This window comes from Hippocampus guttulatus, chromosome 15, assembly GCF_054856545.1.
Source record: "Hippocampus guttulatus isolate MCC_2025c chromosome 15, RoL_Hgut_1.0, whole genome shotgun sequence".
In the NCBI taxonomy this organism is placed as follows: domain Eukaryota; kingdom Metazoa; phylum Chordata; class Actinopteri; order Syngnathiformes; family Syngnathidae; genus Hippocampus; species Hippocampus guttulatus.
The window spans coordinates 9,054,098-9,079,389 of NC_141275.1; the positions used below are offsets into that span (position 1 = coordinate 9,054,098).

Sequence of the window (25,292 nt, forward strand, 5' to 3'; positions counted from 1 at the left end):
CTGTTTCACTTTGGCAAATCAGTGCGGTCTGCTTGTTTGGGGGGAGGTCTCGTTGTTTTTTTTTCTATACTTTACTTTTTAGTAGTCAAGGCAGCAGCCAGTTTTGTCTGTGTTTCAAGAAGTGGTCACGAACATCAAACATCTGTGGCTTTACAGCCGCATAACTCTGTTATTCTTTCTCCCTTTCATGTCATTAAGTAAGTTACTCCAAAAATAAATTAATCACATCAACAACTGAATGAAGCCCAAAACGTAAATTATTTATACCGTATAAAATCACAGTGTTATTTAATTTGTTTAATTTGAATTGATTTGCAGTAGCCTACTGCAATACAAAGGCAAAACAGAAGTTACTCTGTGGTCTCTTGCCCAGGTCATAGGTCTCCTCCAAGGATCAATATTAGGGCCCCTGCCAATTACCCAATGCATATTTGTCAGCTTCAAAATAACTTGCATTCAGCAATAGTGTGATCTTCGGATACAAATATGAGGCAACCATTTGTCTGCTTGAATTGGATTGAAACATTGTACGCGATGACTTCCTCTTCGGCGGAACGAATCACAAGTAAAAGGAAAAGGGCTTCCCTCATTTTCATAATCCCCGCCCCAATGGTGCCTTCAGAGCAAATTTCCCTCGTGACGTATTGTTTACTCTCAGTCTCACTCTTGGTTTTGCTATGCATTTCCTTCCCATTTTTTCTTTTCACGCATTACTGTGCCACCTCTCATGTTGTGCTGTGTTGTCAGTCGTGTCACGGTACGGAAAATCTTAATCACTCACATGAACATGACGAAATAGATACAGTACTCAAAGGAAAACCCGATTTCAAGAATATGACGTGCATGGACTGCTATATTTTTAGTTCATCCTTTGTTTTCTTTCATTTTTCCCCTTGTTTTATAACGTATTCCTGGCACGGTGGTCAACTGGTTCGCACGTCCGCCTCACAGTGCAGAGGTGCAGGGTTCGATTCCGGCTCCGGCCTTCCTGTGTGGAGTTTGCATGTCCTCCCTGTGCCTGCGTTTTCTGATTCTCTCCGGGTGCTCCGGTTTCCTCCCACATTCCAAAAACATGCATGGCGGGTTAATGGAACACATTAAACTGTCCCCAAGTGTGAACGTGAGCGCGGATGTTTGTTCATCTCTGTGTGCCCTGCGATTGTCCGGTAACCAGTTCAGGGTGTACCTCGCCTAATGCCCGAAGACAGCTGGGATAGGCTCCAGCACGCCCGTGACCCTTGCCAGGATAAGCGGATTACAAAATGGACGGATGGATGGATGCAGCTACATAAAAAGAGTAGGTAGGTACTCACGCTAAAAAAAAAAAACAAGCATCCATCATCAGACGGTTTTCATTCAATTGTATCATTAGGCGGAGCTAGTTTGCTGTTTTCATATCATTTTTCATGTCAATCAATTCATAACCTCACAGCTACAAAACCGAATAACACAAAGGAGGAATTATTCTTTTTAAGGCAGTAGATTTTAGCATGAATTAACATGCAGAAGATGTAAGTAATCATGTTATAGTTAAAAAAGAAGGAAAAAAAGTTCAGTGACTTGTTGGCAGGGACAAGGCTGACACAGGGTCACAATGTTGAGCAGAATAACAAACGACAGCTGCACCAACTTTGGACAACAACACATTCAAGAATAACAAATGACTGTTACACAAACTTTGGACAACAAAGCATTCCTGACCTAACTTGTGCTGTTGGGGTGGAAATGGCTCTTAACGCGTCCTGCCAAAGTTCCTTTTATCAGTTCAGCTTTGAAGGTTAAACCCCAAATTTAAAAGCTGTATTCTATTTCGTAATGTCCATCTATCCATTTTCTGTATACTGCTTATCCTCAATAGGGTTTAGGTGAACTTTTTCAGTGAACTTAACATGCATGTTTTTTTTGCAAGATGCAGGGATTCAAACCCCCAACCTCAGAACTGTAAAAAGAGTGTGCTAACCTCCATGTCGCTGCGCCGCCTAGCATATGTAAATGTAGGACATGGATTACTAACAGGCTGCCCACGGGCATCTGGTACCCCCCCCCCCCCCCCCCAAAAGAAATACAAAATAGCTCACCTGGACATTCTGATTTGCTAGGAAGTGTGAAAATGACCTGCACAGACTTATAGGTAAGAAATGATGAACATGATGAGTTTTAACCTATTGTACATGACTACCATGAATTATCAATTTGAAAGTATACAGCAGTGAAAGGTGATTTGAGGCACATTATTGTTTCAGAAATGTGTGCGGTAGCATTTCTCATTAACCAGTAGCGGGAAGTAATTCTCCGTTTCAAAAAGGTTTTGTGACCCCCGTGTATGACATTTTCTTTTGTATTGTATTATTACAGTCATAAGGCACTTGGTGTCTTGCCCACTGACAAAGAAGCAGTGCTCAGGAAATAGACAGGGTGAATCATTTTACAATGACTACATACAGACCGTTTGTTGTTGTAAGTACTGTATATTAACTGTTATTCATTATATGATAAGACAAGTTAAGTTGGTGGGAAAAATTTGCAATTTCAGTGCATATTTGCTGCCAAAATGACAAGAATAAACCCATTTACATGGAGAAGACACTTTTATTTGCTTTAGTGGATGACATGAAGTGATGTGGCAGGCTGGATCTGGTCCCCCGGGGCCTTGTATTTGACAACTGTCCATTGAAATCAAAACATTCATTCTCATTTGACTATCCGAATTCAGAGCCGGGGCAACATAGCATTAACTGATCAAAATTCAGGACATCCAAACCGTGCAAGTGAGAGGCAAGATAAAGTAATACAAAAACATCAAAGAACAGCTGGATAAATCAAGCAAAGAAAAGAAATCTGGAGCAATCCTTTTTTTTTTTTTTGAAAAAGGTCACCACATGCTGGAACAAAGCAGGGGGGCTTGTTTTGAAAGCTGGCCCTTTGACGTCATCTCAGGCTATGGTACGTCCTTTTAAAAGCTGCTTGAGCTGCGCAGGAAGGCAGATGGGCTTCGCCTCGTTTTTGGCCATCCTTTTGAACTGAAAACCGCTTTCGGAGTGGCGAAAATGTATACAGCTGTTCTGCTCTTTGCCTTCGTGTGCTGGACTGCCTCTGCCCATGCAGACCATCATCAGCCTTGTCGTAAGAATTTCAGTTGACATCTTTCCATGCCGAATGCGAATCACTTCAGTGAGTTTTGTAAGTGAAAAGGAAACAAATGTCTTTCAGGTTCACCCAATATGACCGGATCGCTTTCAGTGGTGAGTGATAATCTTTTGATTTTGAACCCAAAAAATGTGAATGGGTTTTTGAAAGAACTAAATCATGTGTTCTTCACTCAACGCGTGCTTGTGGATGAGCACAGATGGGAGGAAGGGCTGAAACGAAAGCGGTCGGACTTTTCACATACGACTCGATGAATAAGAAACTCCGCTTCCAGTCGAACTCAAGCCTTCCCTTGAACGTAACCTTGGATCTGGACCTCTTGGTGTTCTTTGAGGAGGTAATAGCTTTGTCTCCCACACTGACAAAAATGATGTGTTGAATTTTATTTTGTCAAGTACTTCCACACAAGAAAATCATCTGGATCCAGATATGTTTGTTTGTTTGTTTGTTTTTTAAGTACCGTACTCTGCACATCTACTGGTACTTAACAAATGTATCTGGATCCGGATGATTTTATTGTATGCAACCACCTAAAAAAATAAAATGGAGTAAATTTAACACAAAAACAATACTTTACATTCTTTAAATTGCATGTCACTGATTGTGTGTCCCAGGGGATATTATACAAGATCGACAGCAAAAACCAGAGCTGCGAGAAGAAGGCGCTGCAGTCCAGAAAGCACCCTTTTGCTCTTCCCAGTGATGCCACCTTCATGACCACAATGACCTCTGGGAGCGCCTTCATTGAGGGGGAAGGCCTGAAATTTCAAATATGGACAACGCCAACACCGGGCTTTAAAGGTAGAGGGACAAGACACTGACAACACACTCACTTTAGGTTAACGGGAAGACTAAATCTCCCACTGGTATGCTTGTGAGGGTATATGACAGGATTTGTCTGAAAACGGATGTGTTGTTAGCAACGGAGAGCCATCAGGCAAAGCAAAGGCCGATCTTTAAAAAGATCAGCTGTTTATTTTCCCGGAGCTGGCTTCATGCAGAAGTCTGCGTATTTACATTGCAGCCGTAGTGCGCTGTAGAGAGCGCCGCCACCGTTGCGCCCTAAAACTCGTGTTTAAAAAAAAAAAAAGAAAAAAGACCAAAAATGCTATTTCGCAACTCGTTAAGGAAACAGAGGCAAGGAGTGAGATGTGAAAGCATTTTGCTTTCACAACAGTCCAACAAAAAACTACAAACTAAACCAACGTAAGATCACAGAAGGGATCTGGATGGTCACGCAGCTCGCTGATCAGCATGCAAGCGTGCATGTGAAGAAATTGAGTACCTTCAACGAGAGTAGAACAAGTGTGAATTATTTTGGGGACAAGTAAACTTGTGGCCCGCTGCGGGCATTTGACGAGAAAAGCAATAACATAAATGGTATTACGTCATTTACAAAGCGCCATCTGGAGGTTAAGATGGTGCTGAGACTGTGTTGCGTAATAATCCATGAGCACAATTCTTATTTACTTTTTATTTTAACTTGGATTGTTCCATGCATCTTCAATTCAGCTGAAATGAATAACTTGCCTTTTTTCTTCTTTCTTTTTTTTTAAAGGCCAAAGCATCATGTGCACAACCATGGGGTGTTTACCTCTGAGTACAATCTTCGTGACAGACTCCTCGATGTTCTTCTTCAGGTATGGCTACTTGTTTTGAAAGATATTTTTTTCTTCAACCAAACGTCTGCTCATTGTCCACCCCCCCCCCTCCTCCCCAGCAACATGAATATTGAACTGGATATCAAGGATCCGGATGTCCTTGTCGTGCCTTCCTTTTGCCAAGGATTGCGTGTGGAGGACACACCAGAAGGGACAGCTTATGGTTTCTTTGATGAATTCCTCTAAATGGAGGCCAAAATTGCAACCAAGCATGTCCCGTCAGACCCTTTCTCTTCCTTCCATGTGCGACCTAAGTACTTTGCATGTCAACTGTTTCACCTTCCACTCCTCTATGCTGAAAGACCACACTGTAAACGTTTTCAACATAAAGGAAGAAATGACATAGATGAGACAATTAATCATGATTAATAACTACTATCATATCAGTCTTGCTTCCAAAACCCTTTACAATTAATGGAACAACAAAACCAAACTGTCAGTGGTTTCAACTAGACCTTGCTTTTTTTTGCTTTTTTTGTTTGTTTGTTTTTCTTTTTGGTATTTCAATAAAATCCAAGTTCCGTAAGAATGCCATTAATTGCAGTGACTGGATTGTTCACGATATCGATTTCTGTCTTCCGTTTTTCTTTCTTTCTAATAGAAGGTGAAATTTATGTACAAAAATATGTGAAATTGTTAACGGGCATATTAGGTTAACTGAACTGACTCTAAACTGTCTTCAGATGTGAACGTGAGCTGGTAACCAGTTGAAGGTGCACCACCACCTCTCACCCAAACTCAACTTATAGGTTGGAATCATGCTGCAGAAAGCTGATGAGTGGATGAATCATCCAAAAATGTAATTAAATTAATACAAAATGTGTACATTAATATGTAAGTTGTTTATGTTTGCATTTTTATTTGCAGTAAGTCAGTCAACCAATATATTGGAATAAATCAATATTAATAAATCATAATAAAACATGAAATAAATTATTTTTATGTAAATCAATCATTACATTTTATTCTGTTACTTCTAATTCATATATTCATAACTGATGAAAAAAAAATTATTGCGGTAAATAAATGTTTTATATATACAGCTGTATATATATAAAGGAATCTTTTTTGTATTTCATTACAGTACGAACAATTCAAGTCATAAACTGTTGAATAAATTAATACAAAATATATGTACTGTATATGTATATATCCCAATAACTATCAAGTAGAATTTAACTATCATCAGTTGATGAAGCAGTCAGGAGTCCACCAACAGCGGTTACAAGAAGTCCATCCCAACTGCATGCTGCTACCATGAGGAAATTCCCAGGAGGTGAATAACTTTGAAAGTGGCGCATTGGAAAAATAGTGACAAAGACAACATCAACTTGCAACTCACCCATGTGCTGAATTTCTTGTTTGATCGGAATGCAATGGTATATACTGTATTTATTCTGTTGTTGTCAGTCCTGTCATTCTAGTTTTTGTTCAATGAACTGTTCTCAACAGAAGACACCAACTTGCAGCAGATGCACACCTCAACTTCATTGGACTGCTGGCAAGGAACTGTATGTCCAACTGTATGTCATGGCAGTGCAGCATAGCAGCATCTCCATCAAATCAGCTTGTAACTTATCTTTTGGTGTAAATACATTATCTTCTGCTTGTCGTGAAGTTTGAATAATGGGAGTTGACTGTATCGCACGTGCTTCATGTGAACCCATCCATCCATCCATTTTCCGAACCGCTTAATCCTCACTAGGGTCGCGGGGGTTGCTGGAGCCTATCCCAGCCGTCTTCGGGCAGTAGGCGGGGGACACCCTGAACCAGTTGCCAGCCAATCGCAGGGCACACAGAGACGAACAACCATGCACGCGCACACTCACACCTAGGGACAATTTAGAGTGTTCAATCAGCCTGCCATGCATGTTTTTGGAACGTGGGAGGAAACCGGAGCACCCGGAGAAAACCCACGCAGGCCCGGGGAGAACATGCAAACTCCACACAGGGAGGCCGGAGCTGGAATCGAACCCGGTACCTCTGCACTGTGAAGCCGACGTGCTAACCACTGGACTACCGGGCCGCTCATGTGAACCTATTTGGGTAAATTCAAGTGCCAGTGCTTGCATACAGTATGTGTAACATGAGGGAGCAAAATTGCTTTTATCGAACAATTTCAAGCCAGTTTTATTCACTTGTCAAGAATGAAAATAGATGTGGTACAATTTCGTAAAGGCCAGCAGAACCCTTCACCAATGTAAATGTTGTCATTTATAGGAGTGTTGTGCTTTTTAACATTGAACTGATACTGCTACACAGATTGCTTGTCTCAACTCAACTTTATTTATTGAGTACTCTAACACAACCATTGTTGCATACCAAGTGCTGTACATTGAGTAAAAAGTAGTCACACAATAATAAAGACATTCAACCCTTTCATGCACCTTGTAACCTGATAACGTGATAAACTGTCCACTGTAGTGACCGCTGTCCCTGAAAGGGTTAAAACAATAAATTAATAACATAAACAACATAAAACATCACAAAACAGTTAAACAATTCCGAGTCTCATAAAATGTGTTTTAAAACAAGTTTTAAATGGGGCAGATAGGGGGCTTGCCAAACGTTTAAAATGGGGGGAAAAAAGGCTGTATTAAACAACGCTCCAATTTGCCGGTGCAATTTAAAATCTCTGTTCAGGGTGGGATGTGCAAGTCCCCATAACTTTTTTAATTGAAATTCAAGAAATCCTGTGTCATCCAGGCCTTCGTTTGCTCCAGAGGACAAAAGTAGCCTTCGTGAGAAAAAAAAAATCTAACATTTGCATTTTTTTGTGTCATTGTTAGTGTGATGGTAGCTAATACACAAGAAGTTAGGGGAAAAAATTATTTCTTATATTATTCAATTTACTTTAATAAGTCTGTTTAAGCTGCATAGTTTTGTTTTATACTTGTTTGCTGTATATTCACATTCACGTGTATGTTTAAATGTGTTTATTTTTTAATATTAAATGTGTATCTATTCACTTTTGTCCTCGAGTCATGGGTGTCATTTGTTGCTGTTGTTTCCTGAACATTTAACACGAAAACGAGTAGAAAATGCACCGTCATTAAATACACTGTCGTTTATTGTAATGAACTTAAACTCCAAATCAGTCAACGTTATCTACGTTTTTACTTGAAGTCAAAGTTCGTCTTTGTAAGAGAGGCTCTCCACCTTACACGTCCCACCATGCATCTGTGCGCTAACCGCAGTAGCATCGGCGTGCTAAGCTGGCTAGCTCAGCGGAGCCAAGCACATTTGACCCTGCCGACGAAGACATCCGGCAGCTGTGGATGGAAGATGGCGACACTTATCCTCCCTGGCGAATGGGTCAAAAATTGGGAGAAAACGGGAAAACACGAATTGTGAGTGGTCCAACTTCAACACAATTAGAAAAGGAAACAAACAAACACAACTCCCCCGGACTGCAGCTATTTATGTAACGAGCTATAATTGTGCTCTTAGCTGCCTGGGCAGTCGCTCAAGTGCAGCTAATGCTAGCTAGCGTACAGTTTACCGGCCGCTATTAATTAAATTGTGTTTGTTGCGAATGTAAAATGGGTAATGTGACGGGACTATTCTTTGCCCGCAGGTCGGGACTGATCAACAACTGCGAATGATATGAACTAACAATATCTACGTGTTTGCCATTCGCATTTTCTTAATAGCTCATGAAATTGTAATGGTATGGCTTGTAAAGCTATGCTAATTAGCATCCGTGCAGCCCTCTGTCCCATTTTCGAACTTTAGAGACAAATTGTTGCGTTTTAAAGAAATCTCACGGACGTCAACTATTTATTTAGAATCAGCACGCGGACACCAGGCGTCGTCGTGTAATATGAATAGCAGTAACTGTCTATAACTCAGTGGAGGGAACGACGGAGCTAAACACAATGCTACTAAATTAGCAACAATGTTAGCTGTTGCTCGATCTCGATTCCTTGCGACACATTGAATTTCACGTTCACATATTGAATCGAGTTAAATCCGCGTTTACAAACCGACGTAACGCAACCGACATTGAAAATACTAAAACTGCATAACATCATTGATGACTACCGAGCATTTGTTTTCAGTAACTAGCCATAGCTATTGTATGATTATATAATATATATATATATATGTATGCTAATTAATAATTGTTTTATAAGCACATAAGTTTGTGGTCAAAAACTTATTAAGTCAGCTGTAACTTTGTAGCACATTCACACACAAATGTGCTGGTCGGCGTAGGCCCATTGCAATTAAAGGCCAGGTATGTCGATCATTGTATTCCATGGCTATCATTTAGGAGTTTACTTGTTATTGTCAATGTTGTCTCGAATACTGCTCCGCATGCTGTTATATTCACGTCCTCCACTTTTACCTTAAAACAACCTGCTAACCATACACGTTAGAGGAAAGAAGACACTAACCATTAGCCTGAGTTTAATTGAAATGATAGATCACGGTTACACTAAATGTTCCAAGACATTTTTAAAGGAAACATTTGTATTGTATTTTTTTTCCTCAAAGAGGCAACACTTCATCACCAAACCGCCATATTACACTTCAACAATTCCATGCATTTGGCACATGTGCGTTCCCCCGCCCCCATCACCCGAACAATTTCGCTGAACATTCGAGTCTGTGCCAAGAACAAGAACACTTTTTTTAACTTATGGAATTGTGCATATCTGTTAAGGTTGTAAAGAGTTTTGTGTGTACCATACTTCAAATGTCAGTGTTCTTGCTGTTTATTTGTATATCTTTGCCTCTTTGGCTTGACAATCTTAGCTCTCTGTGAACGTTCATCATCACTGTGTAAATATTTTTATAGCAGATTTACGCTTTGCAGCCGTAGCATCTATCATCAGCATGACTGTTTGCCGCTTCGCTCCTTGTGAATTAGTGAATGTGAATCTGTAGTAATCTGTTCACAAGATAAGGCATCGAGTGATAATCACTTGCACTAGACATTCAACAAAATGTGTTACTGATCCCTATTTCCCTTTTCTCCCCCTCCAGTGTACAACTCTGCAAAGGACTAACAGAGAAAATAGATCATGGATGTCAGATTAAAGGTAACTCTAGTGGGAGTTTACTTTGCTTACCTGGGATAAAAACACTATCTTCCAATGCATTCTGTGTCTATTTCAGATAAGTTACGATAATACATTAACTGGTACAAAAACAATATAGCAGCAGAACATTGATAAGTAGTTGTATTTTTAGGGCTGTCGTAAAAACTGCACATCCTAAATCCCAAAGCTTAAGTTTTCTGGTGCAAAGTAACATACATTCAGAGAAACTATGTCTTGTCTGTTGAACCACTTAGATATCCAGGCGGCCTTATATGAGCTCTGCTGGCAAGTTGTACAGGGCAACCTCAAGTTGGACCTTGCCGCCAACGTTCTTGGAGAGATGATGGTAGTTTTTTTTTTTTTACCTCCTTCTCCTCCTAATTAACAATGTGAAGTTGTGTTGGTGTCATTGATGAGACCAACATCTGCAGTCACTTCGACTGTGAATAGATTTTTCCCGGTTAACATTCAGTTTTGTTTTTTCCTCTCAGGAACTCCGAGATGACATGCCATCGATTTTAGCTGATGTCTTCGGTGTCCTAGGTAATGTTAGATTCATATTAAACAGACCGCAAGCATGTCTTAAGTTCAAAATTGAGACGGTCTGTAATCATTTTTTTTCTCCTTAGATTTAGAGACTGTTGCACTGGAGGAGAAAAACAAGCGTGACCATTACATTCAATTAGTGGGAGCATGTTTGGTAAGAGTTATTTTATTTGTATTCATGATAGAATATTGATGTTTAACATGATGGTAATAGAATAGAGAAGTAGTTTGAGTGTGACACCGACTTCCCCTGTTGATCCGATGAAATGTATTTATAAATTAAAAAGTAATGAAGTAGGGTGGGCCCCGGCCATAGACTGAAGGGATATGGAAGATTGTGTGATTTTCATACATCAAATTGCTGCAGTTAATTCATTCCATTGTGTTGATGGGGAGAATTAGCTGTTGTCATTGAAACAATTCATTAACTTGTTGTCACATATTATTGCGCAGGATAATTTCAAAACACTGTTATTTTTTCAGATTTTTCTTCCGGAGGCCATTTTGAAAGAGCGTCTGGATCCAGAAACCCTTGAATCTCTTGGACTCATTAAACAAGCCCATCAATTCAATCAGAAGATTGTGAAAATCAAGACAAAACTTTTGTAAGTAGGGCACACATTTCAGGAATGGAGGAAAATATTTTTACTACTCTCATTCTGTTTAATGTATGCCGATTTTTGTCAGTTACAAGCAACAGAAGTTCAACTTGCTAAGGGAGGAAAACGAGGGCTACGCCAAACTAATCACAGAGCTTGGCCAAGACCTGTCTGGCAACATCACCAGCCACATTGTCCTGGAAAGCATCAAGTCTCTCATAGGTACCCCATTTCCCCCTTTTAGGCCTACGAAGATAAATCTGCTACATGTATGAAGATTTAAAGGGTACTAATTCATCACATTCCAGAGATGTTTGAGGTCATATGTCATGTCATGATGTCATAGTCCCATCAGTGTTAAGCAGCATGCTATTAGAAAGCTTGATCTGGTCATCTCCAGATAAAACAGCTGAAGTTGAACCTTGATGTTTCCAAACTTCTGAAGTTAACTGAAAACGAGATGTGATCCATGACTGACCTCTCTGCTCTGGCTGCCTGGAATAACTTTTTGCATGATTGTTGATGTTTAATATTTACTAAAGTCACCCCTTTTCCTTACACCAGAGATTTACCACATGAGAAGCTTGATTACATTTTTGCTGCTCAGTGCAACTTCATTGTTTTGTTAAAATCTGTTCTGTGAGTTTAGTTGAACACATAAATACATTATTTAAGCCGCCTTGTTTGTTATGCCCAAACAGGATGTTTCAATTTAGATCCAAACCGTGTTCTGGACATCATTCTGGAGGTGTATGAAAGTCGATCAGACCAAGATGAGTTCTTCCTGCCCCTCATTAAGTCCTACATGTGCGAAGCACTCACTCTCTGCCACATCCTTGGCTTTAAATTCAAATTTTATCAGGTAAGAACAAAGTTTTATATATCGTAGACTGAAACTCACAACTGTTTTCAAATATTGTTGTCATTTCACCATGCAACATTCAAATCCTAGTTACCTGATTATTTTACGATTAAAAACAGCCACAAAGTTGGATTGTATTTGTTATTGATTTCTCGTCTTTTCTTTTCCAGGAACCAAATGAGGAAACCCCCAAGTCATTATACCACATTGCTGCTGCTCTACTACATCATAACCTGATAGAATTGGAAGATCTCTATGTCCATGTAAGGAGAATCAACTACAATAGCACTGGCAGTTGTTAAATTATTACGCCATTTCAGTTTTATTTTAGTATTGATGAATGAATTATATTAAATCTGAAAATTGGAAATACTCGAATCTATTTGATTGCAATTCTTAAATTAATCAATTGTATTATAATCATCTTGCCCACCTCTTTGTCATCCCAGCTTTTACCGCTAGATGCCGCCATTGTCGAGGAACACAAACTAGTTATTTCAGAGGCCAAACAAATTGCTCGCAAACTGGTCATGGTGGTGGTGCCTTCAGACAAAGGTGAAGACAAGGAAAAAGAGAAAGAAAAGGAGGAAGAGAAAATTGAGCAGGTACTGGGAAATTGTGTCATTCTTTGGTTACTATTATGTACTCGTTACTTGATGTACTTAGTTTTAAGAATTATGTGCAAAGTAAACTTTGCTCTATTTGCCGGTCTGTGACATTTTTAAGTCAAATAATGATATGGCAAACTTTTTTTGCGCTCGCAGCCACCGGATAACCAGAAGCTGGGGCTGTTAGAAGCACTTCTCAGGATTGGGGACTGGCACCACGCACAGAGTATCATGGACCAGATGCCTTCCTTCTATGCTACTTCACATAAGTTCATTGCTCTGGCACTCTGTCAGCTGTTGCACCTGAGTGTGGAGCCTTTGTACAGAGGGTACGATTTCTTGCACGCCTGTTACGACACAATCAGGTTAACTTGAGTTGTATAAAAGATTGTCGCCAACATGGACACATTTCCCTGTTTCGCCCAGGGCTGGCCTCCCCAAAGGCGCACGGGGATGTGTGATGCATCCGCTGAAGAACAAGCGAGCCCCTAAGCCCGCAGAGAGCTTTGAAGACTTGCGCCGGGAAGCATTCAGCATGCTCGGCTACCTGGGACCTCACCTCGCACATGACCCCATCCTCTTCGCCAAGATCGTACGTCTTGGCAAGGCATTCATGAAAGAGGTACACGATTGCATTGCTACATGTTCACCCGCGCACTCATGCGTTATCTTGATATAGACTCCCAATTGCATGTCCTTTATTTCACAGTACCCGTGCAGCGAGGGCTTGGAGAGCAAAGACAAAATGGTTTGTTTGAAAATTACCATCTAAGTGCTGTGTCTTAGTACATACCGTATGTTTCAAGCATGAATTAATTGACACTGATGCTCACTGTTCATTGGTCCCAGGAAACACTATTGAGTTGTTTCCTAAGCGTTGCAGACCAGGTGCTACTCCCGTCCCTCTCGCTGATGGAGTGCAATGCGTGCATGTCTGAGGAGCTGTGGGGTTTCTTCAAGCTCTTTCCCTACCATCACAGGTGAGACACAGGCACGCATAGATCAGTCGGTACATTTGTTATGCGAGTGAGGCGTCGTAAACCCCCAGGCAGTTCTCCAGGATGGTGTTTACTGGCCGTCAAGGAAATAGAAGCTGTGCTTCCAAGTGTATCCACCACTGTGTCAAGAATGACAAAGAAAGCCTTCGATATAAATTGACTAGAATACAAGTTGAGTGTGGTTCACAGCGAAATTGGCTGCCTCAATTTACTCTTCCGTGGCAGCTTTGAAATGCTTTTGTTCCTGTGTGAGTGCATGTGCGTTTTTGTCTCTCAGACAGAAGGACACATTTGTTACACTGTTATACGTTTGATCAATTTCACTTTGATCAAATCCACTTTTTTTTTTTTCTTGCTCTAGGTACCGCCTGTACGGACAATGGAAAAATGAAACATATTCCAGCCACCCCCTGTTGGTAAAAGTCAAAGCTCACACTGTGGAAGGAGCTCGATATATTATGAAGTAAGTTCCATTTTGAATGGAGCACGAGTGAAACGCTATCATTTCCTGCACTTATGTATTTTTACTTACATCCATCTTGTGGATGACATGATGATAAATAGTGCAACTCTGGCATCCTTAATATTGGTGAAGTCTTCAGGAATGTTTTAATTTCTCTTTTGTGGTTTCATGTGATTTTCTTTCTCTAGGCGCTTGACCAAAGAGAATGTGAAACAATCTGGAAGGCAGATTGGAAAACTAAGCCACAGCAACCCCACCATCCTGTTTGATTATGTAAGTGTAATGTACATACAGATCATAAAAAGAATATGCTCCAGTAGATTTGCCTTTCTTGGGTATTTCTAGCAATTCAGTGGTGCCCTGACATCGGTTCTTTTATCAGATGCTGTCACAGATCCAGTGGTACGATAACCTCATTGGTCCGGTGGTGGATTCCTTGAAATACCTCACATCCCTCAACTACGATGTCTTGGCCTGTATCCTACGCTGTCCTGGTGTCCGCGTGACTGTCTTTGTGATTTCGATAGCGGGGTATGCCTATCAAGGGCTGTTGTCTACAGTTTATCTCGGCTGTTGCTCTTAACCCAATATGTTCAGATTGCATTATTGAAGCTCTGGCCAATCCTGAGAAGGAGAAGATGAAGCATGACGACACCACAATCTCATCATGGCTACAAAGTATGGGTCTTAATGTGAAACTGCATTCTCTCTCCATACATCAGTTAATTAGTACAAAGCCGTCTTAAAGTGTATTGAGTGCCTAACGCTCCTGTTCCATCTGTCAAACAAGGCTTGGCAAGTCTATGTGGAGCTGTGTTCAGAAAATATCCAATTGAATTGGCTGGCCTCCTTCAGTATGTCACCAATCAACTAAAAGCAGGAAAAAGGTCAGTTGAATAGAAGTACCTTACCCTTCATATTACTTTGCCTTTACTGTCGTTAAAAGTTCCTTCCCGGGTGTTGCATCAAATGTGTTCCATGATTTGCACGTTTGCTGACATTTTATTAATAGATTTGAATCAGTGTTGTTAGCAATGATACGGAATCCAAACACACACTTTTTGCTGCTGCTGTTGCATTTTTCCTACATCGGGTGTTTCTTTGTGCAGTTTTGACCTGCTGATCCTAAAGGAAGTGGTGCAGAAAATGGCTGGCATTGAGGTCACAGATGAAATGACTAAAGAGCAACTCGAAGCAATGACAGGAGGAGAACAACTCAAAGCTGAGGTATTGACTAATTTGTGTTTGGCGGCTTTGATTTATCCAGTGTATTGCTTTGCGTTGTACTTATTAATGTTTGTCGTAACACCTGCGCTCTACCCACAGGGTGGTTACTTTGGTCAAATAAGGAACACTAAAAAATCATCACAACGTCTTAAGGATGCTCTCCTTGATCATGAACTGGCCCTGCCGCTTTGTGTACTCATGGTCCAGCAAAGAAATGGTGTGGTTTTCCTCGAAAGTGGAGAGAAAGATCTCAAACTAGTCGGCCACCTGTATGACCAGGTCTGTCTCTACCTAATGTCTTGCTTTTGATGGTCTAATACTCACATTAGGATTTTGGATTTGATTCTTCTTTTGCTCCAGTGAATTTTTTTTTTTTTTTCTCGTTTTTTGATCAAGTAAGGACGTGTGTGAACAAGCTTGTAGTGACATTACAGGAGAGAATTTGTGCATGCACATGCAGGAGTTCTTCATTTTCAACTGACGTTTTCTTTCATGCAGTGCCATGACACGCTGGTGCAGTTTGGTGGCTTCCTGGCATCCAACCTCAGCACTGAGGACTACATCAAGCGTGTTCCCCCCATTGATGTACTTTGTAACCAGTTTCATACTCCACATGACGCTGCGTTCTTCCTTTCTCGCCCAATGTACGCTCATCAAATATTGGTGAGTGGACACACTTGGCATGAGATGGGAGTTTTCTACTCATTGCACTCAAGACAGCAGTAGATCATCTGGTCCCTCTATTTTTTTTTGCTTTCAGTCAAAGTACGACGAGCTGAAGAAAGCAGAGAAAGGTAACCGGCAGCAGCAGAAGGTGCAGAAGTACGTGGCGGCTTGTGAGCAAGTCATGACACCGGTGCACGAGGCTGTGATGTCCCTCCATCCAGCCCGGGTTTGGGAAGACCTCCGCCCCCAGTTCTATGCCACCTTCTGGTCTCTTACCATGTATGACTTGGCTGTGCCCCACGCAGCCTACGAGCGTGAGATCAACAAGCTCAAGGCCCAGATCAAGGCCATTGACGAGAATCCTGAAATAGTGAGTAATTGGCCCGAAACGTGAAACATTGAAATACCGTATTGGTGTTTTACACTTAAGTCTTTTCTGCAGCTGTGATTTTTCCACTCTTCTATCATAAATGCAGTAGTTGAAGAAGGAAACAGTGTTTGAAGCTTTACCGTGCACAAAACCATTTGTATTTATTGTCTCAATATTCTGCTTTTCTTCCACCGCAGCCTATGAATAAGAAAAAGAAAGAGAAGGAACGCTGCACTGCTCTACAGGAAAAACTGCAGGAGGAGGAGAAAAAGCAACTGGAGCACGTCCAAAGGGTGCTCCATCGCCTCAAACTGGAGAAAGACAAGTGGTTGATGACCAGTAAGTATTGTGCAATGCATACCCATGCAACCTACGTAGTGTGTCTGAATCGTCCTCTTCCCCGTCTTTCTTAATAATACAACTTTACACATTATTCGACAGAATCTACCAAGAATGAGACCATTACAAAGTTCCTGCAGCTTTGTCTGTTCCCTCGTTGCATCTTCTCCTCCATCGACGCTGTTTACTGCGCCCGCTTTGTCGAGCTGGTACACCAGCAGATGACACCCAACTTCTGCACTCTCCTGTGCTATGACAGGGTAAGACAGTTGTTTGCACATGCAACTACACCCACTTAATTCACCTACTGTTAGCAGCAGTGTCCTTGCTGAGTTCTTCTATGGCTTTTATAACGAAAATTATAACTATAATTGCTCATATCAGCAAGGAAAATCTGGTGATTACATTATTAAAGATTCAAAAATTACTTTAAGAGTGTCGTTGGATTTCAAAACTTGCATATATACAGCAACTGTTGACCATAATTCACTGGTGCGACTGATTTAGTTCTGTATTTTATTTGTCGAAGCATGCACAATGAGTTCTGTTGCTCTGCAGGTGTTCTCGGCCATCATTTACACTGTGGCCAGTTGTACAGAGAATGAGTCTCACCGATATGGGCGCTTCCTTTGCTGCATGCTGGAGACGGTCACTCGCTGGCATAGTGATCGTGCTGTCTATGAGAAGGTATGGTATCATCCTAGCTTCAGTCGCGGCAATCCGCTCGCGCGTGTGTGTATGTGTGTGTGTGGAAAGATAGCTTTATAGTACATTTAGTGTTGACATCAATCTATCTCAACTCTTGTGGTGTGGTCCAGGAATGTGGCAATTACCCCGGCTTCCTGACTATTTTGCGGGCCTCAGGATTTGATGGAGGTCAACAAGCCAATCCGCTCGATTATGAGAACTTCAGGCATGTGGTGCACAAATGGCATTACATGCTGACGAAAGTAAGCCACCGTAAATTGTCTATATTCGACTCTTGCCTTGGTCACAAGCAGACCAGGGTCTCTGTTAAAGGTATCCTCTCATGTATGCCTGTTTCTCTCTTCCATCTAGGCTTCGGTTCACTGCCTGGAAACGGGCGATTACACTCACATTCGAAACATCCTTATCGTTCTCATCAAAATCCTGCCATGTTACCCCAAGGTTTTGAATCTGGGCCAAGCGCTGGAGTATCGTGTCCACAAGATCTGCGTTAAGGAGAAGGAGAAGAGGCCAGATCTCTATGCCTTAGCGATGGGGTAACATAGCATTGTGTGCAGTTGAGCGCTCTGTGGAGCTTTTAAATTCACTCCCATGAGGTTTAGTTTTGTGATTCTGTTTTTTCACTTGATGACATGACCCATTAATTTGGCTTGAAGAAACACTCTATTCACCTGCGATGAAATTTGATATTCCGCCATCACCAACATTGATAGTATTTTCCACACCAGTCAGTGAAAATAATTATTGGCCTCAAACATAGTAAATTAAGTCAAAACACTTTCTGGGCAACATATCTGATCTGGATGCAAGATGGTTCATCCGCAGGTGCGTTTTAGAGCACATGAAATGAAAACAATTGGACTTACACCTGAAAAGATGTTTTATATAGGACACCTACTCGAATGAACAGGGATCACTTCATCATTTCTTAATGTGAGGCAGCCAAAAGCCTCTGTCTCTTCCATCTCTTCCACATGAAACCTTTTATTAACCTTTTACATCTTGCAGCTACTCAGGTCGATTGAAAAGCCAGAAGGTGCGCATGGTCCCTGAGAATGAGTTTCACCACAAAGAACCACCAGCACGTAATGTTACTCCAGCCAGTCAGCAGAATGGACCAGGCAGCACAGGCAAGCCCACAACAGCCATGATGAAGGGAGAGGATGGGTTGTCCGAAGATGGTGGTGAGTGACTTGACGTTGGCATCATTCTGATGAAAGCAGTGCGTGGCAGCGCATTTGAGCCATTAATATCCTCAAATAATGTGGTTAAAAACAATCTGGCTTTTTTGCCTGCAGATCGGGGGAAGGATAAATTTCAGACTACAAAGCCAGTAAACAAATCCAACAGTGCAGCAGCTAAAGTGACCGCCAGCAATGGGAATGGTGCTCTCAACAGGTGAGTGATCCAGACATCACGTGCCTCGAGTGTTGACGAAGTCTCCAACTCTGCGTGGTAGTCTCAAATCTGTGGAACGCGAACGCCCCTTTTCGCAATTTGATTGAAGAACATACTGAGACCAATATTACTCTGGTTCACAAGCTATGCCGGGGCTGTACACAGAGACCAATGTGGGTGGCTCGGCACCCTCATTTATCAATGGTACAGCATAAATAAATAAAGGGTTATGCTAGTGCAACGAGCCTTTTGTAGGGTGGGGGAGGAATGTACTAGTAACTCTCTGTACTATACCAAATGATTAATAAAAGTGCCTTTTCTTTTTGCGAACAAAGCTTGAGTTGGTAAGATTTTTAAAATGTAGCTAAAATTGTAATTATTGTTCTATATTTCATTGCCCGTATAATATGCTCCAAGTTGAAAGTCAAAGAAAAAAAAATCCTAGCGTTTGTGCCCCGGGGTGCTGCAGTTCTGCCATTGTACAGTGAGCTCTTCCTAGTAGGGCGGTGTCCTTGTCGCCCCATATTTTTGGTTATCAGTCATCGCTGATGAACTTAACAGAGCGTTTAGAGTATGGAGAAACACATTTTTAAAACGTAACACCTGCAAAAGATTCGCCCCCGCTGCATTTGTAGATTGTGCAGTGGGAGAATCCATTCATTTAAGCTGGACAAATTGCTGCCATTCACGAATAGTCTCGTGTAATGAAATAATTTTGTGAGCTGAGGTTCCACTGTACTTGAAGTCGTTGAATATTGGCCCTTCAGCAAAATGTCCTACAAACCTTTTCAAGGAAAATAAAAGCCTTTTCTCTTCCCAGCACCAAAACCATGAAAGAACGTGACGACAAAGAGAAGAGTGGCAAGGAGAAAAAAGAGAAAAAGGAAAAGACACCTGGCAGCACTCCTGATACAAAGGCAGAGGCCCGCAGAGAAAAGCTGAGAGAGGAGAGAGCAGGGAAGGATGAGCGGGCGGTTCGCGAGGGTAAGGAGAAGACACCCAAGGCGGACCGAGAGAAAGTCAAGGCCGAAGAGAAGATCAAAGATGACAAGTCCAAAGCAGGCAACGGGGAGTCCGTGGAGCCTTCCAGGGAGCGCGATGCCATCAAGGAGTCGAAGAGCAAGGAGAAAGGTGACAGGAGCGTTGTGGCCGGTTCTCGCAAGTCACCAGTTCCCAGATCGGAATCAGCTGATACTGAGAGGGGTAAGGAGCCTTCGTGAGACTATGCCATACCGTTTTTGCAAAGAATCATTTGAGCTGGCACAAAAGTAAGAGCGTGCATTTGAGAAATAAGCTCTTGCCTCCTTTCAGATCACAAAAGACGAAAGCTCGACAGTCACTCTTCTCCATCCCACTCGTCGTCTGTTAAGGTTAGTATGGCTTGAGGAAGGCTGTGCCCATTACTTCTCTATCTGCCGGAGCGTTCCCTGCCGTTGCACATTCCAGCACCCCTGAAGATCACCAAGGAGGGTTTCCCTAAACACAGGCTGCATGGCATCTGGAAAGCCCCACCAAATCCATGAGGGCTTGAAAGCATTCCGTGGACACTGGCTGAATATTTTTTCAAGAATTGGGAGGAAACTCCTGAAGGACTAAGTGAAGAAAAATTGTAAATATTAAGTATTTTCATAATGAAATATTGATATATTTTCATACTAATGGAAGCGATCAGCGTGCCTTGGGAAGAAAACACATTTTGTATACGTTTCTATATTCCTGATGGATTTTTTTAAACCTTTTTTTTTTACCTTTGCGGAAAATGGCTTGGCAATTCGCCCCCAAAAACCCCTCCCCAACTGAGAGTTTGCAACGTTTCCTCCTTTTTTTTTTTTTTTTGCCAAGCTGAAAAGAGTTCCTGATTACTACGATGAAAGCATATTACTGCCCCCAACCCCCCCGCGCCCCTCTCCTATCGTTGCCAAATCCAGCGGAGAGCAGGATGTTGTTCTGCTGACGGAGTGCCTCTTTGCTGGGGCCGATTCATCAGCCCCTCCCCCACCCTCGATCAGCGTATGATCAATCCTCCCATATGCAAGCTGCAAGTCACTTTGGTCCTGACAGCCTCCGCAGCGCTGCCTTGACAACGACAGCCGTCTGCATCAGCGGCCCCGCTACCTCCCGGCAAGCATTTCATTCCAAGGAGCCACCAGCAGCCGAGATCAACAGAGATGATGAATATCACAGTCTTGAATCATCCAAAAATGCTGTGGAAAGTAAGCCTGCCTCGACAACAAAGACAGGCTGCAACCGTGAGGGAACATCTGGAGCTTTGCCCAATCTGCTGGGAGCTTGTGATAGGTCTATATTTAACCTTCCACCAGAGAAATAGGCTCCCTGTGTCATATCCTGAACTGTAAGTGACAGCCTCAGTTATCTCTGTAGGGATGTAGTCTCATGCACGTTCGCACACGCTCACTGATTTATCCCAGGCACACAGATGCAGACATTTACCTTATGCACACGCACGTTATCACCACGAGCATTTTTGATGTACAGTATTCTTATACATATGAACATATACTTACATGATTTATATCGTACGCTACCTCAGATCACAGGCATGTCGGCATTAATGACATTAGCTGTTATTGAATACATGCTCAGGGCTTTCTATCAAGTATTTACATTCCACATGCTGAGCCAATTATCTCTCCTCTGTGATAATCATGTCAAAGCCTAAGTCCCCGAAGGTCAGAGGTCAAGGGAGCAGTCCGCCGTTGGTCCGGCCAGCCGAGCCCCGACCCCCACCCTCACCCCTGTCCCCGCCCAACACCTTCCAAATCCAATCTTCCGACTCTACTGCTGTCTGAAAACCTCCTCCCAAACCTCCCCACCCTCCTTCAGCTCATCTGTCATCTCCATTCATCCCCACAGGACAATAGCAACGATCCCAAGGAGTCCTCGTCCAAGGTTTGAACCGAATCTGCTACTTCTGTCTCGGTCGATGCTCGTTCATTTGCGTTAGATAGCTCCTCCCTCAAGACAAATTCACACGCATACTCGCCACCTTCATTTTGTCGACAGCATGCCGATTCGTGTGCATACAAAGAGCGAAAACCACCACCGTACTTGAATTCTGCAGCAAATAGGTCATAGTTTGGTTCATTGATTTGACATCACATAAGTACCGCAAGAAGGTGGACAACTCGACATGATCTACTCGGTGAAATGTTGAATACGGCAGCTTTAAATGTGTTTCCTTTTGTATGAAACGGATTGTTGCACGTTTTATTTGCCTCACAAAGTAATAGGCGACTTATTTATCAAACAATCACAACAGATATCTTTGGACAACAGAAGTTTGGATCCCTGTTCAAATGATGAAAATGCACATTAAGTGTAGCATAAGTGCACGATAGTGAGTCCAGTTCATCAATTTTCGTCTACGATATATAAAAACATTTTAATCATCTGATAGAAGTATTTTCTGCTGTATCATAACCAGACAGGGTAGTTCATGTATTCAGTTTCAAGAGCATATTGAGTCGAGAATTAATTTGTACTTGCGTTGATGTGACAATATTTCATCTCTGCACTCTGTGAGCAAAATGTCATCAATTCTGCTTCATCCGAGTTCAATCTGTCAGTGCCAATCAAAACTATGCAAATGGTTGATCGTACACATTTCTTTTATCTTGAACTATGTCATCAAAGTCTAAATCAGCACTGTTAATATTAAAAAACAAAAGCATAAAACATTCAAGCTGGGGTGACAAATGACAAGAGTGCTGCATCCGTCATTTTCAAACCTCGTCAGCAGTGAAAGGATTGAGATAGCCGACTATCAAAATCTTTTCAACCATTTCTTATAAAGCTCCAGGGAGCCACTAGATGTTGCTAAAGAGCCGCATGCGGCTCTGGAGCCGTGTGTTGCCGACCCCCGGCCTTGGTAATGATAAATGTCTCAACAATGTGAAAAATTAATACCCCCCTTCAATTTGGGACTTTTTATTTTGTGTGCGTGCACAAGTGTCCTCCACAGGATTTTACAGTGCTCTATGAAGATGGTAAGATCAGCTACTTTGGAGGAGGGTACAACATGCAAGGAGACATACATTGCATCTGTTTCACAATTAAAACCATTCCCATGTGTCTTAGACACAGTTATTAAAAAAAAAAAATCACATCTATTTCATGCTGCATTTTGAAATCACTGTTTTGGAAGAGTTTGTGGCTGCTTCTGTTACCTTGATGACTGGACATAGTGTAGCAAGGACCACACTGTCGAGATGACCTTTCTCACTCGAACATTATTTCTTTCTTGATTTTTGGTGTGCTACTGGAAATTGTGGAGACTGCGAGAATCCCCTGTCCAGACTGCAAACGAATCTCGCATCACATCACCACCCAGGAAGATTCACTTGTAATTCCACTGGTGGAAGCAGCACTTCAAGATGCTGAATTCCACTTTGTCAATTACCATAGAAGATCGATGCATGAGGTGCAGGGAGCAGACATCGCTGAATAGCCACCTGCCTTCTTTGCGACAATTTTTAAAGCCAAAAGGGACTGTTGGCAAAACGTTGTTTTCTCTTTTTCAAATATGTGGACACTATTCACCACGGGCAAAATTCAACATGTGTGGATTAAGAGACTTGCTCTTTGTTTCCTTCTGTCTGGGTCTAATTGTCATTGCAGCACCACGTCAACTACAATTCAGTAGCGCGGTCGAAAAGCAGGGAGAGGGAGCTGGAGAAGACTGATCCCGAGAACGCACTTGGCCGATGCAAAGAGAAGAAAGAAGAAAAGGAGCGCAAAGAGAGGAAGAGAGTCGGTATCCTCATAAGACTTGATATTTGGAAAAAACAACGTTTGGCCCACCTTTGCCAACGGACTTTGTTCTCGCTTGTCTGCTAGGAAATTGGAATGGGTGAGCGTGAGGCCAGCCTTGAACCGAAACGCAGAAAGGACGAGAACGGAACCAGTAAGTTGTGGGATTGCTCCTAAAAATGAAATTGGAGCCCAGGTCAATTTTGGAAGACAATGTAATTGACGATAAAAAGTTCTCTCCTCAGACTCTGCGAAAAACAGCCAATGCGAAAGTCCCTGCGGCTCGCCGCCTTCGGCGGAGAAGGAGAAGAGCAAAAGATCCAAATCTTCCAGCAAAGAGAAGGGCGACTCGGTCAAGCCCGAACGGACTTCCACCGGAGGGAAAAAGGTCAGTTAGGCTTGCTTTTCCCTCGCGTGCCTCACATATTGCAATACATGCCTTTCCAAAAGTATTAAATTAATCCTGATGCGCACGCTTAATTCTTTAGAATTATCATTACATTAATCATGTTTTTTAAGGGCCACATTTTTAGGGTACTTTTCTTACTAAAAAAATAATTGCCTTTTTATTTTTTTTTTTCAATGGAAAGCTGGAACAGATTACTGGCATTTTAATTAATTAATGACCTGGTCCATTTTTGCCTTGCAGGAATCCCGACGTGATAAAGAGAAGTCTGAAAAGAAAGACAAGCGGGATAGCAGCGGAGGAAAGGAGGAAAAAAAACAATATCCTTAACCCCTGCGTTTCTCCGCCTACTTTCGAGACCGCTTCCTACTTTTTCTTGCTCGCGCACTCCGACGTTGCCCAGCCTCCCGACACATCTGGAATCTCCTCCTTTGGCTACAAATTGATTTTAAGAATCCGTCGCGCCTTTTGGCGAGCGGATTTCAAGTGCTTGCTTAGTTGCCTTAACGCTCACACCCATAAGTCCTCTGACAAGCACAGATAATGTGCGCTGTTCGGTCAAGGTAAGACGCTCTCTTTCAATACGCCAAACAAACTGCAGCATTGTCACCAATCGCTGACGTCTTGTGTCTTTCCTTTTTTCCCATATTTTCACCAACAGACCTGGAAAAAGTGGGGCTTTTTTAGCCGCTAGAATTCAGCACCTCCGTTTGTGCTCTGTTGACTTTATGGCCAACCTCCATTCCTACATGTTTTTTTTTTTTGAGGGGGGTTGTTTCTTTTAATTTAACGACCTCTCATGCCCCCACGTGCTGTCTGCTGGACTTGTTACCATTTGTAACCCGCAGAAAACAGGTCGGAATGTTTTTGCCCTGTTGACAATGTTGATATTTAGAGAAGTTACTGTGAGAGATTAACTTTGTAGCATCCGATTATTATTTCAGTAGTCTGCTTGGAAATGTCTTTGTTTTTTTAAAACATCTTTGCTTTGATTCATTTTATTGATGTTCATACGCTTTCCACAACCTCATATCCCGCTGACATCATTTTATTTATTTAGCTGCGCCTTCTTTTTAATCCCTGTTAGACGATAGAGTAAAATCAGAAAAAAAGGACCATTTTGTATATTGTGTACATTAATAAAGAAAGTGACCTGCAATTCACGTTATTTCTTTTTTTTTTCCCTCCCAATTTTATATCCTCATGTGTTCCTTTTGTGGTTGTATTAATCAGGTTTTAAATAATTTATAAAAATTTTAAAAAAGGTAACTGATTTGAAAAATAGAATTGTACGGCATAAATGCAGAAACTTTGTTCTCCAAAATGGAAGCTGCTTTGGAGATTTTATCTGCTGTACTCAATGTGTTGTTTGTTTTTTTAAGACAAAAAAAAATAAATAGTTTTCATATAGTGTCACTTGTATGATTTCTTCCTTTGCTCTGCCATTATTAATCTCGATAAATGCTTTTTTTATTT

At 41.8% G+C, this 25,292-nt stretch overlaps 2 protein-coding genes across 5 annotated transcripts; both read left to right on the forward strand.

Annotated features, from left to right (window-relative positions):
- Positions 1-2,959: 2,959 nt before the first annotated feature.
- On the forward strand, positions 2,960-5,342 carry epd (ependymin). Its single transcript, XM_086131735.1, has 6 exons — positions 2,960-3,123; positions 3,211-3,242; positions 3,347-3,484; positions 3,762-3,948; positions 4,706-4,787; positions 4,868-5,342. Exons 1-6 carry the CDS (start codon positions 3,048-3,050, stop codon positions 4,992-4,994), a joined length of 642 nt encoding a protein of 213 aa, XP_085987861.1. The 5' UTR covers positions 2,960-3,047; the 3' UTR covers positions 4,995-5,342.
- A 2,666-nt stretch (positions 5,343-8,008) lies between these two features.
- Positions 8,009-25,232, forward strand: thoc2 (THO complex 2). Of its 4 annotated transcripts, none has more exons than XM_086130973.1 (39): positions 8,009-8,158; positions 9,801-9,856; positions 10,111-10,202; positions 10,348-10,399; positions 10,486-10,556; positions 10,886-11,007; positions 11,090-11,223; positions 11,703-11,863; positions 12,034-12,126; positions 12,313-12,468; positions 12,628-12,800; positions 12,898-13,093; positions 13,181-13,219; positions 13,321-13,451; positions 13,831-13,932; positions 14,121-14,205; positions 14,315-14,408; positions 14,530-14,610; positions 14,723-14,819; positions 15,042-15,159; positions 15,259-15,438; positions 15,658-15,822; positions 15,920-16,195; positions 16,393-16,534; positions 16,637-16,794; positions 17,093-17,221; positions 17,353-17,484; positions 17,594-17,778; positions 18,251-18,426; positions 18,541-18,640; positions 19,461-19,843; positions 19,952-20,010; positions 21,515-21,550; positions 23,279-23,410; positions 23,498-23,564; positions 23,644-23,798; positions 24,060-24,136; positions 24,333-24,379; positions 24,478-25,232. In XM_086130973.1, the coding sequence occupies exons 1-38, from the start codon at positions 8,094-8,096 to the stop codon at positions 24,358-24,360; spliced, it is 4,698 nt and encodes a 1,565-aa protein (XP_085987099.1). In that variant the 5' UTR covers positions 8,009-8,093; the 3' UTR covers positions 24,361-24,379; positions 24,478-25,232. The 4 variants fall into 4 exon arrangements, 3 of the variants coding, with proteins under 3 accessions (XP_085987099.1, XP_085987100.1, XP_085987101.1); XM_086130974.1 differs by having other exon boundaries at positions 24,060-24,135; positions 24,338-24,379; XM_086130975.1 differs by having other exon boundaries at positions 8,010-8,158; positions 23,656-23,798.
- The last annotated feature ends 60 nt before the right edge of the window (positions 25,233-25,292 follow it).